This window comes from Notamacropus eugenii, chromosome 2, assembly GCF_028372415.1.
Source record: "Notamacropus eugenii isolate mMacEug1 chromosome 2, mMacEug1.pri_v2, whole genome shotgun sequence".
Classification (NCBI taxonomy): domain Eukaryota; kingdom Metazoa; phylum Chordata; class Mammalia; order Diprotodontia; family Macropodidae; genus Notamacropus; species Notamacropus eugenii.
Window position 1 is genome coordinate 15,868,284 of NC_092873.1, and position 17,012 is coordinate 15,885,295.

Consider the following 17,012-nt stretch of genomic DNA (forward strand, 5'->3'; position numbering starts at 1 on the left):
TGGCCAGGTGTTGGCAGCCCGCCTAAGCCACCCTCTCGTAGGTTCCTTCCCCTCTGTTCCTGTTGGACCAAGATGACTTGGTGACCAGGTGCTCCCGTGGGGCTCCCTGGGGGGGTGCCCAAGTGGGGCCACCCTCAAGCCAGGTCCCCTCCTGCCACAGCACCAAGGCCAGCCCTTGCCCAAACCCTTCCTCGTGCCTTTTGCACTTTCATGCCCTTGCTGGTGCAGCTGTGAACTGGGCTCACCCTTCTGGAAAGCAGTTTGTAATTTTGTCCTCTGACCTGGAGACCAGAGAAAGAAGAGGATCTTGATGTACAGAATATCTATACGGTTTTTTGTGAAGCGCTGCCCATCCAGTGGGGCACGACTGAACAAGCGGTGGCATGGGAGAGTGCCGGAATACGGAGGAGCTGATGCAAAGGGAAGTGAGCAGAACTGGAATGTCTACCATTATAACAAGACTGAGAAGATAAGCATGGACTGTCTTTTCCTCTTTACAGGGAATTTGGACGACTACATATTTGTAACTTGAGTTTTTCTTACCTTCTCAATGGCTTGAGGGAGCAGTGGGAGAGAATTCAGAACTAAGAACTGAAAATAAAATTGAATACAAACACCCCTGGCTCCCTCCCTCCCTCTGAGAAAAGGGAGTGGGGTGTCCTGTCTCTGTCTGCCCTCCCCCTACCGCTCTCTTCGGTCTCTCCACAGCTGGAATCTCAGATCCACCCAGCTGGCTGGCTTTCCTCAGGAGACCCCCTCCGTACCCTTCCAACCACCTGGTCTTTCCCTTCCCAGAAGGAGTCTGTTCTAGCTCTTATCAATATTTATTGACAAACAAACCTTGAGAATTAAAAAGGGAGGACCTAGGAGCTATAACATCAGGGAATGGGGGGTTAACCGAAATGAGGGAATAAACAAGAGTTGGGAAGAAAACAGTGAGACCACAGGAACACTCATGGGGCTGGGACAGCCCAGCCTCTACTGGGAGACAGACAAGTGAGCTGGCTCCCCCACAGCAGCAGGCATCAGTGGGGGCTGCAGTAACAGGAATAAGTAACACTTCTGGCTACAAACAACACAAAATAAAACTTCACTCTTTATCATCAAAAGGAGAACAAAGAACAAGGACTCCAGGTGGCGGAGCGCTCGGGCATCTGAGCTCAGAGACGGTTTAGTGTCAGTCCTAGAGACAAAGCTTTGGCTTCCAGGGGGGGCACTGGCGCTGGCGGCAATGGCAGCAGCGCAGGAGGGTTCTTCCCCAACAAGGGAGACCAGGGCGTCTCAGCCCTTGTTCACAGTTGTAACTTTGGCCCCAGGCCAGAGGAGGTGGAAGCAGGACAGGGGACAGGGACAGGGAATGTTGCTTCCGGAGTCACTTGAGGAACGCCACCTCGGGGATCTTGCCACCAGCCTACAAATAAGATGGGAGGAATCACAGGACTGGCAATGTCTCATGCCCAGAACCTTCCATGAAAAGCCACCCCCTGCCCAGACTCAAAAGGCCTGGTCCACTCCTAAATCTGCCCCCACCCAGAATCAAAAGGCCTGGTCCACTCCTAAATCTGCCCCTGCCACTGTTTTAGGTTCCTCATCTGTAATAAGAGGGATACTTATGTCCCAGGTCCTGAGGCCAGCAGCTATAAAAAGGAATGACTCTTCCTTCCATCCCTGGGCCTCACCTTGAGCTGGGTAAAGACCTGTGCTGCTCGAGCAAAGTCCCAATCGTTGTCCTGAAGGCACCTGGCATGGGGAAGGAACAACTCAGTGAGCTTGAGACAGGACCAGGACACCCCACCCTCCAAAACTGAGTGTAAGTGTGTCCTCATGGCATGTGCCAATATGCACATGCAGCACACACACACATACATACACACACAGAGTCTGCAGCTATCTCATCCAATTTCAGACACTCACTTCTGCGACCATTCCAGGTTCATGCCAGACTGAGTCGAGAAGGTCTGTAACATCTCCTGCTGCTCTGGGGAGAGAGTGGGCACAGGACTGGAGGAAGGGGTGGGAGCCGGCATGACAAAGGCTCGGCGGATCTCATCAGTGGTAGCGTTTCTTATGAAGAGCTTGTCGTTCACAATACAAAGCCTGAAAGATGGCAGGCCGTCAGACCTAAAACCCCAAACCGCGCCCCCCCCCCCCCCCCCCCAGCAAAGTAGGAGATGGTGTTGCAACTGCAACCTTTACCTGGCAGCATTGTTCGAGGGGACAGCAATGAATACTCGGGAGAATGCGCGGACCGAGTCTCGAGATTTTCCATCCACTGCAGGAGAAAGCCAGATGAAAAAGACAAGTCAAACCCAAACTCTGGAGCCCAAGGCAGCAGGAGGAGTGAGGGGTGAGGGGTGAGGGACCAGATGCAGCTCACCTTCCTTAAAGACCCCGTGCACAGCAAAGCACAGCAGCGTTTCCTAAAAGATAGAAGGAGGATGGCTGTGGAGGCTGATCTGTGGGCAAGCAGGCCCTGGGCTCAAGTCCCACCCTGACCATGGGGGCTCTCCCAGGCCACCAGGAGCAGGACCCTGCATCACCCCATCCCCTGGGCCCGTGCCTCCAAGAGTGCCCTGCAGGGGCGAGGCTGGGGACTGGCTCTCACCGTCTGGGCGCAGATATCGACCACAAAAGAGTTGACGTCATGCTGGGTCTTGGGCAGCTCATTGAGGAAGGCCACCACGTTGAGGCGTGTGTGTTTTAACAGCCGGAAGCGCAGAGCTGAGGGTGGCAGAGAGATGTTAGAGAGTCCCGGGGCCAGCCTGCAGGCTGAGCCCTACTCCCTGCCCTTCCCAGCCTGGGCCCTTGTCCCCCACTCACTGGGATCCTTGAGCTTCTTCACGTTCCTGCTGTCTTTGAAGTACTCACTCATATTGCCCCTAGGACAGGCACGAAGGTGAGTGCTGGTAACCTTGAAGGGATGGGCACTACATGTACCCCCCTTCCCCCCTCCCCAGACTGGGCACTCACCGAGCTGGGTTATGGATGGAAAAGGGGATGCTGAGGGAGCAGCAGGCTTGGTCATGGTAAGCATCCAGCAGCCCCTGCCTGTCTCCAGAGTCGTACACAGAATAATACCTACAAAGGGAGGAAGTGCGTCAGGCCTCATCCAAAGCTTCGAGAATCCCAGAGCAACAGGAACTGACTTTGGCTGTCCCCTTCTCTCCCCAGACACTTACTGCTGCAGGAAGTACAGGACCATGACCTTGAGGTTTTCTGATCCGAAGTAGCTGCCCTAAATTGAACCCAGAAACAGAGAGGGGGTGGGTGGGGTAGCACATGGGGCCCTTGCTGATCCTGGCCTAGACCTACAGCCCCACCCCTGGTCCTATACCTTGCAGGGCGGAAGTGTAGTAGGAGGTTCGACATCAAAGGCAATTGGGGGGGGCAACTCAAGGCCGTCCTGGGAAAGGCAAAGAGAGAGGCCACAGAGAGTAAGGGACAAAGGTCTGGATTCTCTGGGACTGAAGAGTCCCAGGGACACAGGCTGAACAATAGGAGAAGGGGACCAACAGAGCTGAGGGGCCTTGGATCACCTGAACTCACCAGACGAAGCAGCTTGGGGAAGCGTTCCCGGATGGCGCTGTCAAGAACGGGACAGGAGTGAGCGACACCTCAGAGCCGCCATGTCGCCAGGGCCGCTCTAGGAGCAAACATACCAAGACCCCAAGCACGCCCCGCCCCGGTTCTGGGCCCTTCGGGCCATGGGATCCCTCTGCTCAGCTCCCTAATGTATACCTCGCTACCTACCCCTGAAGCCCAGCCTCCTTCCTGACTTGTCCCCCTTTCTCAAGTGTGTGGGAAGCGATGATACTCCCAGTCAAGGGGCTCCCCTCTCTTACCTTCCTCATACTCACCTGTGCAGCCCAGGGGAGGGGGAAAGGGGGTGGGAGCCCAGGGACCCAGCTGCCTCAGATGACGTCCATCACTGCTGCCAGGCACAGCCTGGGCCAAGATATACCAGGGGAGGGGCAGGAGTTGGAGGAACACAGCGAGAAGCCGGGGTGGGGGTAGGGAGAGAGGCAGAGCTGAGGGGGGACAGGAAAGAAGAGGAAGGAGAAGAGGCAGGGAGCAAGAAGGGAGGACGGGCTGCCTGACACAGGCCTTTCCTGGAGCTGCCCTCTGCCCTATGGTCCAGGGGAAAGGAAGACAAAAGCTTCCACGGCACCTCGACGCTCCTCGTGGGCTGAGTCTCTGCCCTCTGCCTGGGTCCAAGTCTGAGCTGGGCACGTGGGGTGGAGCAGCCACGGGGGCAGGAGACGCCCTTTGGCAGAAGGGCTCCAAAGTCAGGCCGCGTCAAGCTGGGGGGGTGAGGGTCTATGCCCCACCTCTGTTGGCCCCCGAGTTCTCTCCTGCTGGCCCCTGTGCGACTGTGCCTGTCTTAGGTTGTCCCTCCCTTGAGGAATCTTACCCGTCTCTGGCTAACCAGCCATCTTCCGGGGCCAAGCAAGGTGTGGGACGTGTGTGAGTAAGGGAGGGTCTGTGCCCCATGGGGGTCATCTCCTCAGTGGCCTGTGCCCCTATAGCTTCCACCCCTGGCTCCCGTCCTGAGGTCCCAGCAGCCCACTGGCTGTGGGCCCAGCTCTTGGAACTAAGCAAAGGTAATGGACTGCGTGAGGGAAGAGGGCCTCGTCTTGCCTCCGCACAGGCCCAAAGGGCGAGCAAGTCCATTTAAGTACAGTTGGGCCCATCAGAGCAGGGAGGCATTGGCAGAAACGAGCCCTGGCTCAGCCACGGGGCTATGCTCTCGGCACCAGGTATGTTAGGGAGACTGGGGGGCCAAGGGTCCCCAGGGGACTACAGAAAAGGGTCCCTGGCTCCCTCCCTGGAACAGAAGGCACAGAGGGAAGATGCTGGAAGAGGCCGTGTGCTAAAGGGAGAAGCAACAAACAGGGGGATGCAGGAAACCTTCAAGCCAATCAGACAGACACAGACGAATACCACAGGGAGTGAGTGGGCTGTGGGCTCCTCCCTCAGAGGGCAGCTGAATCCGGGTCCGGGCTCCACTCTTGCAGGCTGGGCCTCCTCAGGGCAAATTATGTCATCCCCCCAGGGGGTGCTGGTCCCCAGGAGGGGAGTAAGGGGCTGGCACTGACCTAATGTAGGACGACTGGTCCCGGAAAGCATCACACAGCGGGTTCCCAATGAGCCACAGCTCGTCCAGCTTCAGCCCCTTCACCTTGTCTAGCTCTCCCTCTGACTTCAACTACAGAGAAGAGGTAGGGGAGGGGGCTAGATGCCTCCCAAGCAAGACCCCAAGGGCACCAGAGGGCAGAGATCCCAAGGGCCCCAGAGGGCAGAGGCCCCAAGGGCTGGGACCTGGCTGCCCTGGATGCAGGCCTGACCCCTTGAGCCCACCCTCCCTCTCTCCCTAACTTTCCGGTCCAGCCCCAGCTCTCACTTCATTCCCAGAAAGGTTGAGGATCTTGAGATTTGGTGCCTTCTGCACAATGTCTGACAAATCATCCAGCCTGTACAGGCGGTTGCTGCTCAGATTCAATGACAGCAGCTGGTAGAGTGAAAGAAAAGGTAGGTGTGAGGACAGGGTGGGGCTGGGCTAGAGGGCCTGACCCCCAGCCTCCACCCCCAGTGACTGCCAAGGCCAGGCTGACCAACAGAGCAAGCCTCACTTCAGGAATGTTCTCCTCGATGATCCGGAGGGAGGCAGACATGCAGTTTCTTCGATTTAGGACGACATCGATGTTTTGGGCCACCAAGTCTGCAAACACCGGGGACAAAAGGCACAAGCATTCAGAGGAGAGCTGACCCAGAGCCTGCAATCCCACCAGCCACGGAGCGGGACAGGGGCTGTACCTGGGTCTGTGCGGAGGCCCTTCAGGTCCAGGGCCTGCTGGGAGCCATCGTAGCGCTTGCTCATGACAAACTTCAGGGGAGGAAAGAACAGCAGAGTTAGAGGTCATGTGCACAAGTCTTGGACTTGGGTGAGGAGGGGGGAAGAGCAGGGAGTGAGAGCCAGGAAGGCCAGAGGAGAAAGCCAGGAGAGGCCTCACCTTGAGCTGCTCCACTTGCTCAGGCTTGAGCTCATTCTGCACTGACTGGGGCGGGGCAGATGGGTTGATGATGATGGAGATCTGCAGGGACACAGGACCAAATGATGAGGAACGCAAGCTCAAGAGCCTTTTTGGCTCCTGCCCCACCCCCAGGCTCACAATGCCCTGCTTACTCTTCGGTTCTCTCGGTCCAAAATTTTGTGGTTCACAGCCTTGAGGGCGGATGCTGTGCTGGCATCTTCCACAAAGAACTGGGCCCGGGTATTCTCATAGTGAAACTGGGGGAAGAGCACAGTGTGGAAGCTAGGGTCGGATGGCCCCTCCCTGACAAGGCCAATCACCAGAGGGCTGATGTGGTTGGCCAAGGAGAGCCCCTGTGCCTGTGCCCCAGCCCTGAGTTGGGAACCTGGTACCCATCAAGGACAGCATCCTCTCACCACAGCCCACAGCCACTTGTGGACAGCTCTAATGGCTAACACCAAGCCTCAAGCCACCCCTGCGACTTCAACTGTCTGAGGTCAGAATGAGGTTGGCCCCCTTCCCCCAAGGGGCACACAAGTGGTGCTTAATCAGTGCTTGGGGCTTATAACACGCAGGGATGGTGCAGCCCAATCTGGGCACATGTCCATACCTCAACAGGATTGAAGGGGACACTGCATTTGCTCTGGATCGAGTTCAACAACCATGACTTGTCATACTTCCTGCCGTAAGGAATCTGGGAGGATGGGGGTGGGGAGGGAGGAGAGGAGTGAGAGGAACAGCATTAGAGAAAGAACAAGACCAGAGTCTTCTCCAGCCAGGATTCTCATACATTTAAAGAACAGATTGAACACAATTTTTCTGCTTTCCTTACCCCAAAACCAGGATATCCAGATTCCAGGGCCTTGAAGACTCCCCTCCCCCCCAAGCATAGGAGCTCCGGTCTCAGGAGACTGCCCAGGCAGGCAGTCCAGAGGCCAGGCTGAGCATCCACTGCTCTTCCCGGCATTGTCTCTACACCTAGGAGGGCACTCACTGTGATTCTGAACCAGTTTTTGGGGGCTGCATCCAGGCTGGAGCCAGCAGCACCTCCTCTGTCTTGACCAGGCCTGTCTCGACGCACAGTGACGTGAATTCTGTCTCGGTCATGCCAATTATCTCCCCCTCTCCGGTTAGGTCGTGAATTATAAGGTGTGCTATAGAGAAAGGAGTGGAGTGAACTGGATCATTTCCCAGACTCCCTCATTTCAAACCATTGTCTAAGACTCACTGCATAATTATCAGTTTGGGGGCTGAATGCTTGGCAAATAGTAAGTAGGTGTTTAATAAATGTTTGCTGACTGAACATGGCTAACTCTTTGGAATGGTAGTACAGATGAATAGTCTCCCACCAATTTCAGAAAGTGAGGGAAGAAATGGTGAATGACCTCTCACCTCTGGGGATGTGGGTCAGGTTGGGGAAGAGACTTCGTCCTCCTAGGGCTGCTTCATTCAAAGTTCCTTTGTATGGGTGGGAGTGGGTACTTACTACCGGGATCGGGAACCATCTTGGGCATCGCTCATGGCCACATCGCCATCATCATCCTCTGGGCGTGAGGCTCGGGGACCAGGGCCACCTCGGTTTCGGGGCCGTGAATTTGCGTCACCATATTTCCACCGGAAAGGGCCTCGGCCTTTCTTCCGTCTTTGGGGGAAGCTACCCCCAACACGGTCATCATGCTCTGGAGTGAGGTACAGAGATCCCAGTCAGACCCCAAAAGAAAACTTGTCAACAAAGCATTTACCAGGTTGTAAATGTGATATCTGAAGCAAGCTGAGCTAGGGATGAAAACACATGAGACTAGAGCATACAAGGCAACTCCATTGTGAGGGACAAACTATACATGCTATACTGGTTCAAATGGAAGAGGTTCCTGGAGGCTGAATTAAGGAGGCAAGACTGGGATGGAACCCTGGGGAGGATTACATGGATGCATGACTTAGACATAAAAAGGTGACATTATAAGCAAATGAGGAAGAAGGGAGAAATTACCATTTAGATTTTTGGATGGAGGAGGAATTTGTGACTAAACAAGTGAAAGAAAGGATCACAGGAAAGATGAAGTGGGCAGTTTTGATTATATAAAATGTAAAAGGTTTTACATAAACAAATCGAATGCAGCTAAAATTAAAAGAGAACCATGAATTGGGAAAAATCTTTGCAGCAAGTTTCTCTGACAAAGATGTCATAAGGAACTGATTCCAAAGTATAAGATTAAGAACCCCACACCCCCATACCCCATATCACTACCTTGTTATGGCAGAGGCTTGTAGCTCAATGAAAGTATGAGCTAGGCCTTGCAGGGTTGCCTAAGGCACACAGGTTATGGTGGAGAGTTCTGACAAACGGTGATCCACTGGAGAAGGAAATGGCAAACCACTCTAGTATGTTTGCCAAAAAATCCCTATGGATGGTACTAAAATGACCAGAGGTAACATTGGAAGATGAGGTCCTCAGGTCAGAAGACATCCCAGCAGAGCTGTGGGTATGTCTGGAGATGGAAGGAAGAGTTGATGCTGCAAAGATCAATACTGCACAGGAACCAGGAATGTAACATCTACGAACCAAGCTAAGCCGAATGTGATCAAATAGACATCTTGGGTGTCAGTGAACTTAAATGGACGGAAGGGGTGACTTTAATTCATATGATCACTACATATAGGCAAGAATCTCATAGAAGAAATGGAGAAGCCCTCACATCAATACAAGGGTGAAAAAAGCAGTACTGGGGAAGAATCTCAAAAATGACAGAATGACATCTGTTGGAATCTAAGGCAAAGCATTCAACAATACAAGTCTAAGCTCCAATCACTGAAGCTAAAGAGGCCAAAGCTGATCTGTTCTATGATGACCTAAAACATCTTCTAGAAATACTCAAAAAAGATGTCATATTCATCATAGGGAAAGGAAGTCAAAAGATCATTAGAATAACAGAAAGTTTTGGTGTGGGAGTACCAAATGAACCAGGGCAGAGGCTAATGAAGTTTTGTCAAAATGATTTGCTGGTCATAGCAAACATTATTTAACAACCCAAATATCACCAGACGGTCAACAGAAAAATCATACTTGGAAGTCAAAGGTGGAGAAGCTCTAAACAGTCAATTAAAATAAGACCTGGAGTTGACTTTGGCTCAAATCATAAGCTTTTTACTGCAAAACTACATTAAAGTCATTGACTGTGTGAACCACAACAAAATGTGGCAGGTCCTCAAAGAGATGGGAGGGAGCACCAGATCATCTTACTTGTCTCCTGTGGAACCTTTGGAACAACAGACTGGTTCAAGATTGGGAAAGGAATAGGACAAAGCTATATATTGCCACTTTATTTAACTTATATGCAAAGTACATCATGCAAAATGGTGAGCCTGGCGAATCAAAAGCTGGAATTAAGACTGCTGAGAGACATCTCGACAATCTCAGATATGTAGATGATACCACTCTGATGGCACAAAGTGAGGAGGAATTAAGAAACCTCTTGGGTAAGGGTGAAAGAAGAGAGTGTAAAAGCTGGCTTGAGGCTGAACATGTAAAAAACTAAGATCTTGGCAACTGGTCCCAACACTTCCTGGCAAATAAAGGGAGAAGAATTGTAAGTAGTGTCAGATTTTTACATTCTTGGGTTCAAAGATCACTGGAGAGGGCAAATGAAAATACTCTTACTCTTTGGAAGGAAAGCTCTGGCAAATCTGGACAGCAGACTAAAAAGCAGAGACGTTACCTTGCTGACAAAGGTCTGTAGAGTCAAACCTCTAGTTTTTCCAGTAGTATGTTTTTTTTTTTCATAGTATGGCTATGAGTGCTGAACTACAAGGAAAGCTGAGCACTAGAGAATCAATCCTTTCAAACTTTTGAGAGTTCCTTGGACTGCAAGGAGATCAAATCAGTCAATACTTAATAAGAAATTAATTCAGGCTATTCATTAGAAGGTCAAATACTAAAAATAGAAATACAAAATACAAAACTGAAACTTAAATACTTTGGCCACATCAAATGAGAGGAGAATTCACTAGAAAAGACTGATGGTGGGAAAGATTGGATAGTGTCACAGAAGCAACAAATTAAACCTTGGGCAGACTTCCAAGATAGAAGATAGAAAAGTCTGACTACGGTTTATGGGGTCACAAAAAGTAGGACATGACTGAATTAACAACAAAGAACCATTCCCCAAAAAATAAATAGTAAAAGAACAGGCAGTTTTCAAAGGAAGAGATGCCAGCTTTTCATTACATTAAGAGCGCCTTTCTTTGTTCCCCCATCACTGAGCTCACAGTGCCTGCCAGAGCTGGTACTTAATAAACGCTTGGGGTTGCCCAGCTATCAACAGTAATATGATGAAAAAATGCTCCTCATCACTAATAATTACAGAAATACAAATTAAAATAGCTGGGAGGTTCCTTCCCACACTAATCAGATTAGCAAAGATGACAAACATTGGGGCTATGGGGTGCCCCAAAAGTCACTAAAGGAAAATAAGGAGAATAAGCGTTTAAGTCCTTACTAAGTGCTAAGTAAAGCACTAAGTGTTTTACAATGTTATCTCATTGATCCTCACAGCAGCCCTGTGAGGTGGATGCAATCCTCATTTTACAGTTGAGTTAACTGAGGCAGACAGCGGTTAAGTGACCTGCCCAGGATGACACACCACTAGTCAGTATGTGAAACCATAAGTGAATCAAGAAATTCCTGACTCCAAAAAGGACCAGCGCTCTGTTTAGCGAACCACCTAGCTGCCTAAACTTCTGTAAGGAGAAGTTACTAAACTGTGAAAACCCTATGACCTAGCTAGGCCTATAGTCCCCAAAGAGATCAAAAGAGGAAAAGGACCCATAACAGCAGCTTTTTCTGGAGTGGCCCAAACCTGGAAACTAAGGGAGTGCGGATCTACTGGGGAGTGGCTCAACAAACGATGGTCTAAGAATGTAATAGAATATTATTGTGCCACAAGAAAGAAAACTGGGAGGACGTCTAAGAAATGATGTAGAGTGGAGTGAAAGGCGCAGAATGAGGAGAAAAATTTCTATACCCATTTTTGGATGGATTTCAGAACTCTAATCAATGCCACGATAACCTAAGTACTGAGAATGGAAAGTGAACCATGCCAGGGAAGGGAGGGAGATGGGAAGAAGTCCTGAGGCTGGCATGGGGGCCACTGAGCAATGGGAACCTTGAGCTGGATTGATTACTGAGGGAGTACAAAAGGTTCTAGAGCAGGAGAACGTGGTTTTCAAAATTTAATCTGGAGTCACAAGGATGGTTCAAGGCAAGGTGGAAAAAGCTGTCTCCTTCAGTCTAGTCCTCACCAGGCACTTCCTCTAGGCTACTGTGGGAGGGTCCCCTCAGGTTTATTTCCACCTGCCGGACACCTTAACATTCCCTCTATTTCCATTTTCTCCTCAGCCCTGGTGGACCTCACAGAGCATGATTTTGGGGGGGGAGAATGAGTCTCCTGCTGTCTTGCCCACTCACAGGCCTCAGGCCTCCTGGGCTACCCTTCCAGGGTCTGCCACACTGGGGTGCGCCATATCAGAATCTCTACAGGGGCATACCTCTGTGAATGGGGCCCTGCTGCCTCACACAGAATTTTTCAAGTTCCCTTCCCTAGTAACTTCTCATCTGCCCCCTAAGTGCGGCTTTTCTCCAAAGGGCTGATCCCATGGATTCCCAAGGCTTCAGTTTTATTTTTATGTAGATGATTCCCAAAACCTGACTTCCACCCCAAGCACTTCTCCCAATTCCACATTTTTAAAAATGAAATCTTCATGTTCCCCTAAGATTCTGCCTCTCTAGCTTTAAGAAGCCAGGCACACAAGCACTCTCTGTTGGCAGACCCATGAATTAGCTCAACCACTCTGGAAAGCATTTGAAATTATGCTAAAAAAGTGCTATTCTTTGCACTTCAAAGAGGTCAGAGACAGAAAGGCTCTATATTTCAAATATTCATAGCAGCCCCTGTGAGCGCTGGAGGCAAGAGAGGATCCATGGAGGGCCAGCCAAACAAACTACAGGGAGGAAGGGAAAAGAATATGACAGCACTGTAAGAAACAATGAATATAAAGGTGGAGAAAGTCTGACCAGTGCACCAGGAATCATATACACAATGACAAGCACCCACAACCCTGCACCCTGTGTAATCACAAGGACCTTCTGAAGAGGTGAGAAAGCATGCCCCACTGAACAAGTGGGGGGGGGGGGCGGTCACAGGGGCTAGACTCTGCCAGACAGAAGTGGCAGACCTGGCTGGGAAGAACTGCTTTTTGTATTCTTTGTTAGGAGGGATGGCTCTATGTGAAGGAGAGGGGGGGAATTACTTGATGAAAAAACAAGTGTCCATAAATATAACAAAAATGGGTCTCTCACACAAGTGTTTGTTTACGGTATGACTTCTCTTAGGTACTTAACATTTTAATTCCTCTTAGAGTTATTCCTGTACATGTTTCATCTGCAGAGGTAGGCATAGATGGAGTTTTAGAGAAGATGACTCAAAGGCCCCAGGTCACTCAGATGCTGTCATTCCAGTCAGTGCCAGCTTGGAGGGAGGAGTGCCCTCGGTTCCCCCCCCGCCCCAGGTTCACACACCCACTCCCCTCCACGGCTTTCTTTCCATTCATTCAGCAGCCAGCTTCGCTTGGCCATCACTGCTAACCTCACCTCCTCACTGGCCTCTAGGTCTCCAGTCTCTCCTCTCTCTCATCATCCTCCCAAGGCCCTGAAACTCAAGGCTAACCAAGATGCCCCTGCCATGCTGGCATAGGCCCCTGTCACTAAGACTTTCAGGATCAAGGCAAACTCCTTTGCCCCGTATTAGACCTGAGACACTTCCTAGCATGTGACCCTGGGTAAGGCCCTTCCTGCTGCCTGCCTTAGTTTCCTCACCTCAAACTGGAGCCAACAGCAGCATGTGCCCACCAGGAAGAGTGGAAGTCAAAGATCAGCTCAGGACATAGCGCTAGCTCAAGCCTGGGGAACCTTCGGCCTGGAGGTCACATGTGGCCCTCTAGGTCCTCCAGTGCGGCTCTCTGACTGAACCCAAACTTCACAGAGCAAATCCCCCCAATAAAAGAACTGTTCAGAAGGCCGCACCCAAGGACGCCGAAGGCCCCAAGTGGCCTCAAGAATGTTAATTATCTAGGTGGCTGTTCACAACTGGCCCAGCTTACAGCAGGCTTCTCCCTCCCTGCTGCCCCGTGGTCCTGCGCTGGCTGCCACACCTGCCCACCCCTGGAAGGCCCAACTCGCCGGCCCCCTCCCTCAGCCCCTCCACCGCAGTGACTCCCCGGAGCCCGCCCTGATGCCACCAGCCAAGCCCCGTGCGGGCACAGATGCCCATGCCTGAGCAGACCCTCTGGAGGACCCCCTGCGCCCCGAGTTCCAACGGCACCCAGCCCGCGTGCCCGCCCCCTCCCGTCCCTGGGCGGGCAGGGAGGGGCCCTTTGTCACTCGGGCTGGCCCCTGGAGGTGGGCAGGTCTCACGCAGCCCCGGCCAGGCGCGCCCACAAACGCTAAGGGACCCCTCGCAACAACTTCCCTTCGGGGGCCACAGGAAGGGCGTGTCCGGGGCCCCTGAGGGGGCCGGACCACAGAAAACACGGCCTCGACCCCAGGCGTGGCCGCCCTCCCGGTGGCGCCGGCTTCTGGGAGTTTGGCACGTGGGGGAAACTGAGTCACCGAGGTCTGACTACGCGGCTGGCAGGGCCACGGCCTGGGGGGACCCGCAGACGCCCCCCTCCTGGTATAAACGAAGGGGTCCCGCGCCAGGGCCGCCCCTCCCCCAGCCCGGACCCACCCGGGAGGAGGCACTCAGCGGGGGGGAGGGGGGAAGGAGGGGGCCTCGAGACCTACGGTTACTGCGGCCCGGCCCCGAGCCCGCCGCGCGCGCCCCCGCCCCGCCGGGCGCGCCCCCGCCGCCTCAGGGGCGCCATTCGCGGCTCGAGGCGCGCCCCCGCCGCCCGCACCCAGCGCTCCACCGACCCGGCGGGCCCAGGGCCTCGGCCTCGTCCCCGTCTCCCCCAGGCCTGGCCCCTTCCCACGGCCCGCGGCCGCCGCCTGCGGCCCGGGCCCTGGCACTCACCGATGTACGATTTGCCGTCGTCCGCCATGACGAGCCGGGGAACGCCGGACACCGGCTCTGACAAACGACGAAGCCCCTCGGCGCTCCGCACAGCGCCTGCGCCTCAGAGCGAGCCACCGCACCCCCTTCCCCTCCCCCCCGACGCGCCTGCGCACGCCCCCGCCCCAGCCGGCCTCCACGCGCCGCGAGGCTGGCGCTGAGCCGCGAGGCGGAGCCGGACGCAACAATGGAGCTGGGGCACGCCACGCCTGCGCACACGGCCGCGCGGCCAGCGAACGAGATGCCTCTGCGCCTGCGCGTCCCGCTGGGACAGGCTGGGCTGGCGCGGCCTCCGGCCCCTCCTCCCAGGCCCCTCCTCCCAGGCCCCGCCCCCCAGGCCCCGCCCCGCCCCCGACTTCCCCGGCGCCTAGTCCCAAGCTCGCGGGTTAGGGCTGCGGGGCCCCCGAGGCAGCGGAGGCCTCTCGATCCCTTCCCCGTCAGTCCCCATGCACCTAGTAAGCGCCTACTGCGTGCCCAGTAGCCGCCCAGCGGCGGGATTACAAAGGCAGGAGTGACATTGGGCCAGCAGTCAGGGAACTTGGCCGGAGGCAGCGGGGCGCTCTGGGCCCCGGGTCCGGAAGCCCGGGGGTGACTCCGGGCACGTGCCATCCCCGCGGCGTGCCCCAGTCAGCGATGATCACGTGGGCACCTGCGGGCGTTCCTGTATGTTGTGACCGGGGCCACGCAGGACGGGGGACACGCGGGGGTCCCCGAGTCCGGAAGCGGGTGTGCCAGGTTGTCACCGTGAGGCAGGCGCTGGGGGGTGCAGCTGGGCAGACCTGGCGATCCAGGGGGCGGGGCTGGGGGCCAGCCCTGCCCCAGGACGCGCCTCCCGCGGCTCCGCAGCCCCCGCTGTACAGCCTCCGCTTGGGGTCTCCTCCAGGGTAGGAACGGTCTTTTTAGCTTAGCACATAGTAGGCATTTAATGTTTATTGACTTTAATGGGGCAGCCAGGAGGTGCAGTGGATAGAGCCCCGGTGCAGGAGTCGGGAGGACCGGAGTTCAAACCTCACCTCGGACGCTGGACGCTCGCTAGCTGTGTGACCTTGGCCAAGTCACTTAACCCCAACTGCCTCCTCCTGGGTCATCTCCGGTCATCCTGAGGAATATCTGGTCCCTGGATTCCCATGGCTCTGGAGGAGAAGTGAGGCTGGTGACTGGCACAGCCCTCCGTCACTCAGAACAAAGTCAAGTGCAAGTCATGTCACCATTTCTCTGATGGCATGGTCTTCTTTGGCAACAAAGGACGAACACACATTGAATTTAATGGAACTGGAAGGTCAATAGTGCACTCACCAGGATGTTTTTGTGCGGGGGGGGGGGGGGGGGAATTAGAGCTTATAAGTCATTTTGGACATTTGGAAATATTTAATAGGCAGCTGGCGATGTGCTATTGGAGCTCCTAAGAGAAACCCAGTCCTCGGATCTAGTAGACCTGCCTTAAGCTGACTGTGCAAAGAAATGTAGATCTCAGAGGTTGACAAGGTTACTTTTTGTACCCAGAGGAGGGCCCAAATGGAGCCTTGGGGGTCAGATATTGATAATGGTCCAGCCAAGGACACTTGACAAGGAGGGGTCAGGCAGGCAGACCAAAAGTCACCAACCTAGAGAGGAGGCGGATCCAGGAAAAGGGGCTAAAGTGGCAGTAAAGATGGGATAAGGATGGAGAAAAAGGTCTCTGGCAATTAGTTTTGTTTTTGTTTTTTGAGAAAGCATTTTCTGGGGATGAGGTTGGAAGCCTGATGGGAAAAGGGACAGGAGAGGAAAAGGGATGGAGCATGTGTGTAGGTGGCAAGGAGAGGGATGAGGGGGATGATCTGCTGGCCTTGGTGAGAAGGTCCACCTCTCCAAAAAGGGAATGAGGAAGGATGTCAAAGGGTCTGGTGACTTTGAGAAGGGGAGTGCTCAGGGTCATTTGTGATGTGGACCTGGTGTGGGAGGGCTCTGGTGGAGAGGGGACTGAGGGCCAATGAAAGGACAGCAGCTTCTCTGAAGAGATTCTGTCTTTTGGGTTGCTCCCCACCCACCCAGTAGCACCAGGAAAGGATGCTAGCAAGCAGAGGTTGGGTTTTCTGGGGAGGAGCAGGGCCCGAGAGCTGAGCAGCTTAAAGATGGGCTTTTGATTGGGAGCCAGAGGACAGGTAGCCCCGAAATTGCTGAAGTGGGGGAGAGATGGAATAGCACAGGGAGAACAACACAGAGGGGGTAGTCTGGCACAGGAAGAAAGCAAACCAACATTGTGCCCACTGTGTGCTGTACCAAGGACTTTAGGAACAGCCTATTATCCCCCATTTTAAGACCAAGGAAATCGAGGCAGACAGGTGGTCACATGTCTAGTAAGTATCTGAGGCCAGATTTGAACTGGGGTCTTCATGATTCTAGGCCTTTCCCTCTATCCCTGCCGACAAATTATAATCAGATAAAGGAATTTCAGAGTTCCTGATTAGGGAAGTGGGTCACTTGTTGGGGGTGGGGGTGGGGGGTGGCCAGATCGAAGTGGAGTAGTAGACTGAGGAACTGGGTGGCCAGGGTATTTGTGGGAACATCACCTAATCCAAGAGCAGGGGTTGGGAAGGAGGGGGAGAGGAGGGTCAGACCCTCAAAGTCTCCACAAAGGAGGGAGAATGGATGGAGCGGGGATGTGCACAGACAGCAACAAGAACTTGGCCCGAGTGACGGATTTGGATTCATTCAGCAGAACTCAGCTGAGAACTGGCTGAGGGGAAAGTGGCCAAGTAGAAATGGAATTGATCAGTGCTACAAAGATGGGAAGGGAAATGTATGTTTCAGCAAGATCTGGGGAAGAGCTGGAGAGGAAGAGATCTACATAAAATAAAGGGAGGAGAAATGAAGGAGCAGATTCCAGAGGGCACCA

General features: G+C 53.7%; 1 protein-coding gene across 1 annotated transcript; it reads right to left on the reverse strand.

The window, feature by feature from the left end:
- Positions 1-1,078: 1,078 nt before the first annotated feature.
- Positions 1,079-14,247, reverse strand: NXF1 (nuclear RNA export factor 1). The gene is made up of 21 exons (XM_072637307.1): positions 14,099-14,247; positions 7,519-7,711; positions 7,027-7,186; positions 6,643-6,726; positions 6,185-6,289; positions 6,012-6,092; positions 5,815-5,884; positions 5,631-5,719; positions 5,402-5,509; positions 5,097-5,206; positions 3,547-3,583; positions 3,335-3,403; positions 3,180-3,235; positions 2,971-3,078; positions 2,821-2,879; positions 2,606-2,721; positions 2,378-2,420; positions 2,197-2,272; positions 1,915-2,097; positions 1,680-1,740; positions 1,079-1,411 (listed from the first exon to the last, which is right to left on the reverse strand). Exons 1-21 carry the CDS (start codon positions 14,124-14,126, stop codon positions 1,373-1,375), a joined length of 1,875 nt encoding a protein of 624 aa, XP_072493408.1. The 5' UTR covers positions 14,127-14,247; the 3' UTR covers positions 1,079-1,372.
- Positions 14,248-17,012: the final 2,765 nt, after the last annotated feature.

Bases quoted from the DNA above. Each gene is read 5' to 3' on its own strand.
- NXF1 (XM_072637307.1), bottom strand. From the start codon at position 14,126: ATGGCGGACGACGGCAAATCGTACATCG. The intron at 5,885-6,011 runs GTGAGGCCTCTC...CCTCCCCTGAAG, and splicing joins AGCAAGTGGAGCAGCTCAAG to TTTGTCATGAGCAAGCGCTA. The intron at 2,098-2,196 runs GTAAAGGTTGCA...GCCATCTTTCAG, and splicing joins CCCTCGAACAATGCTGCCAG to GCTTTGTATTGTGAACGACA.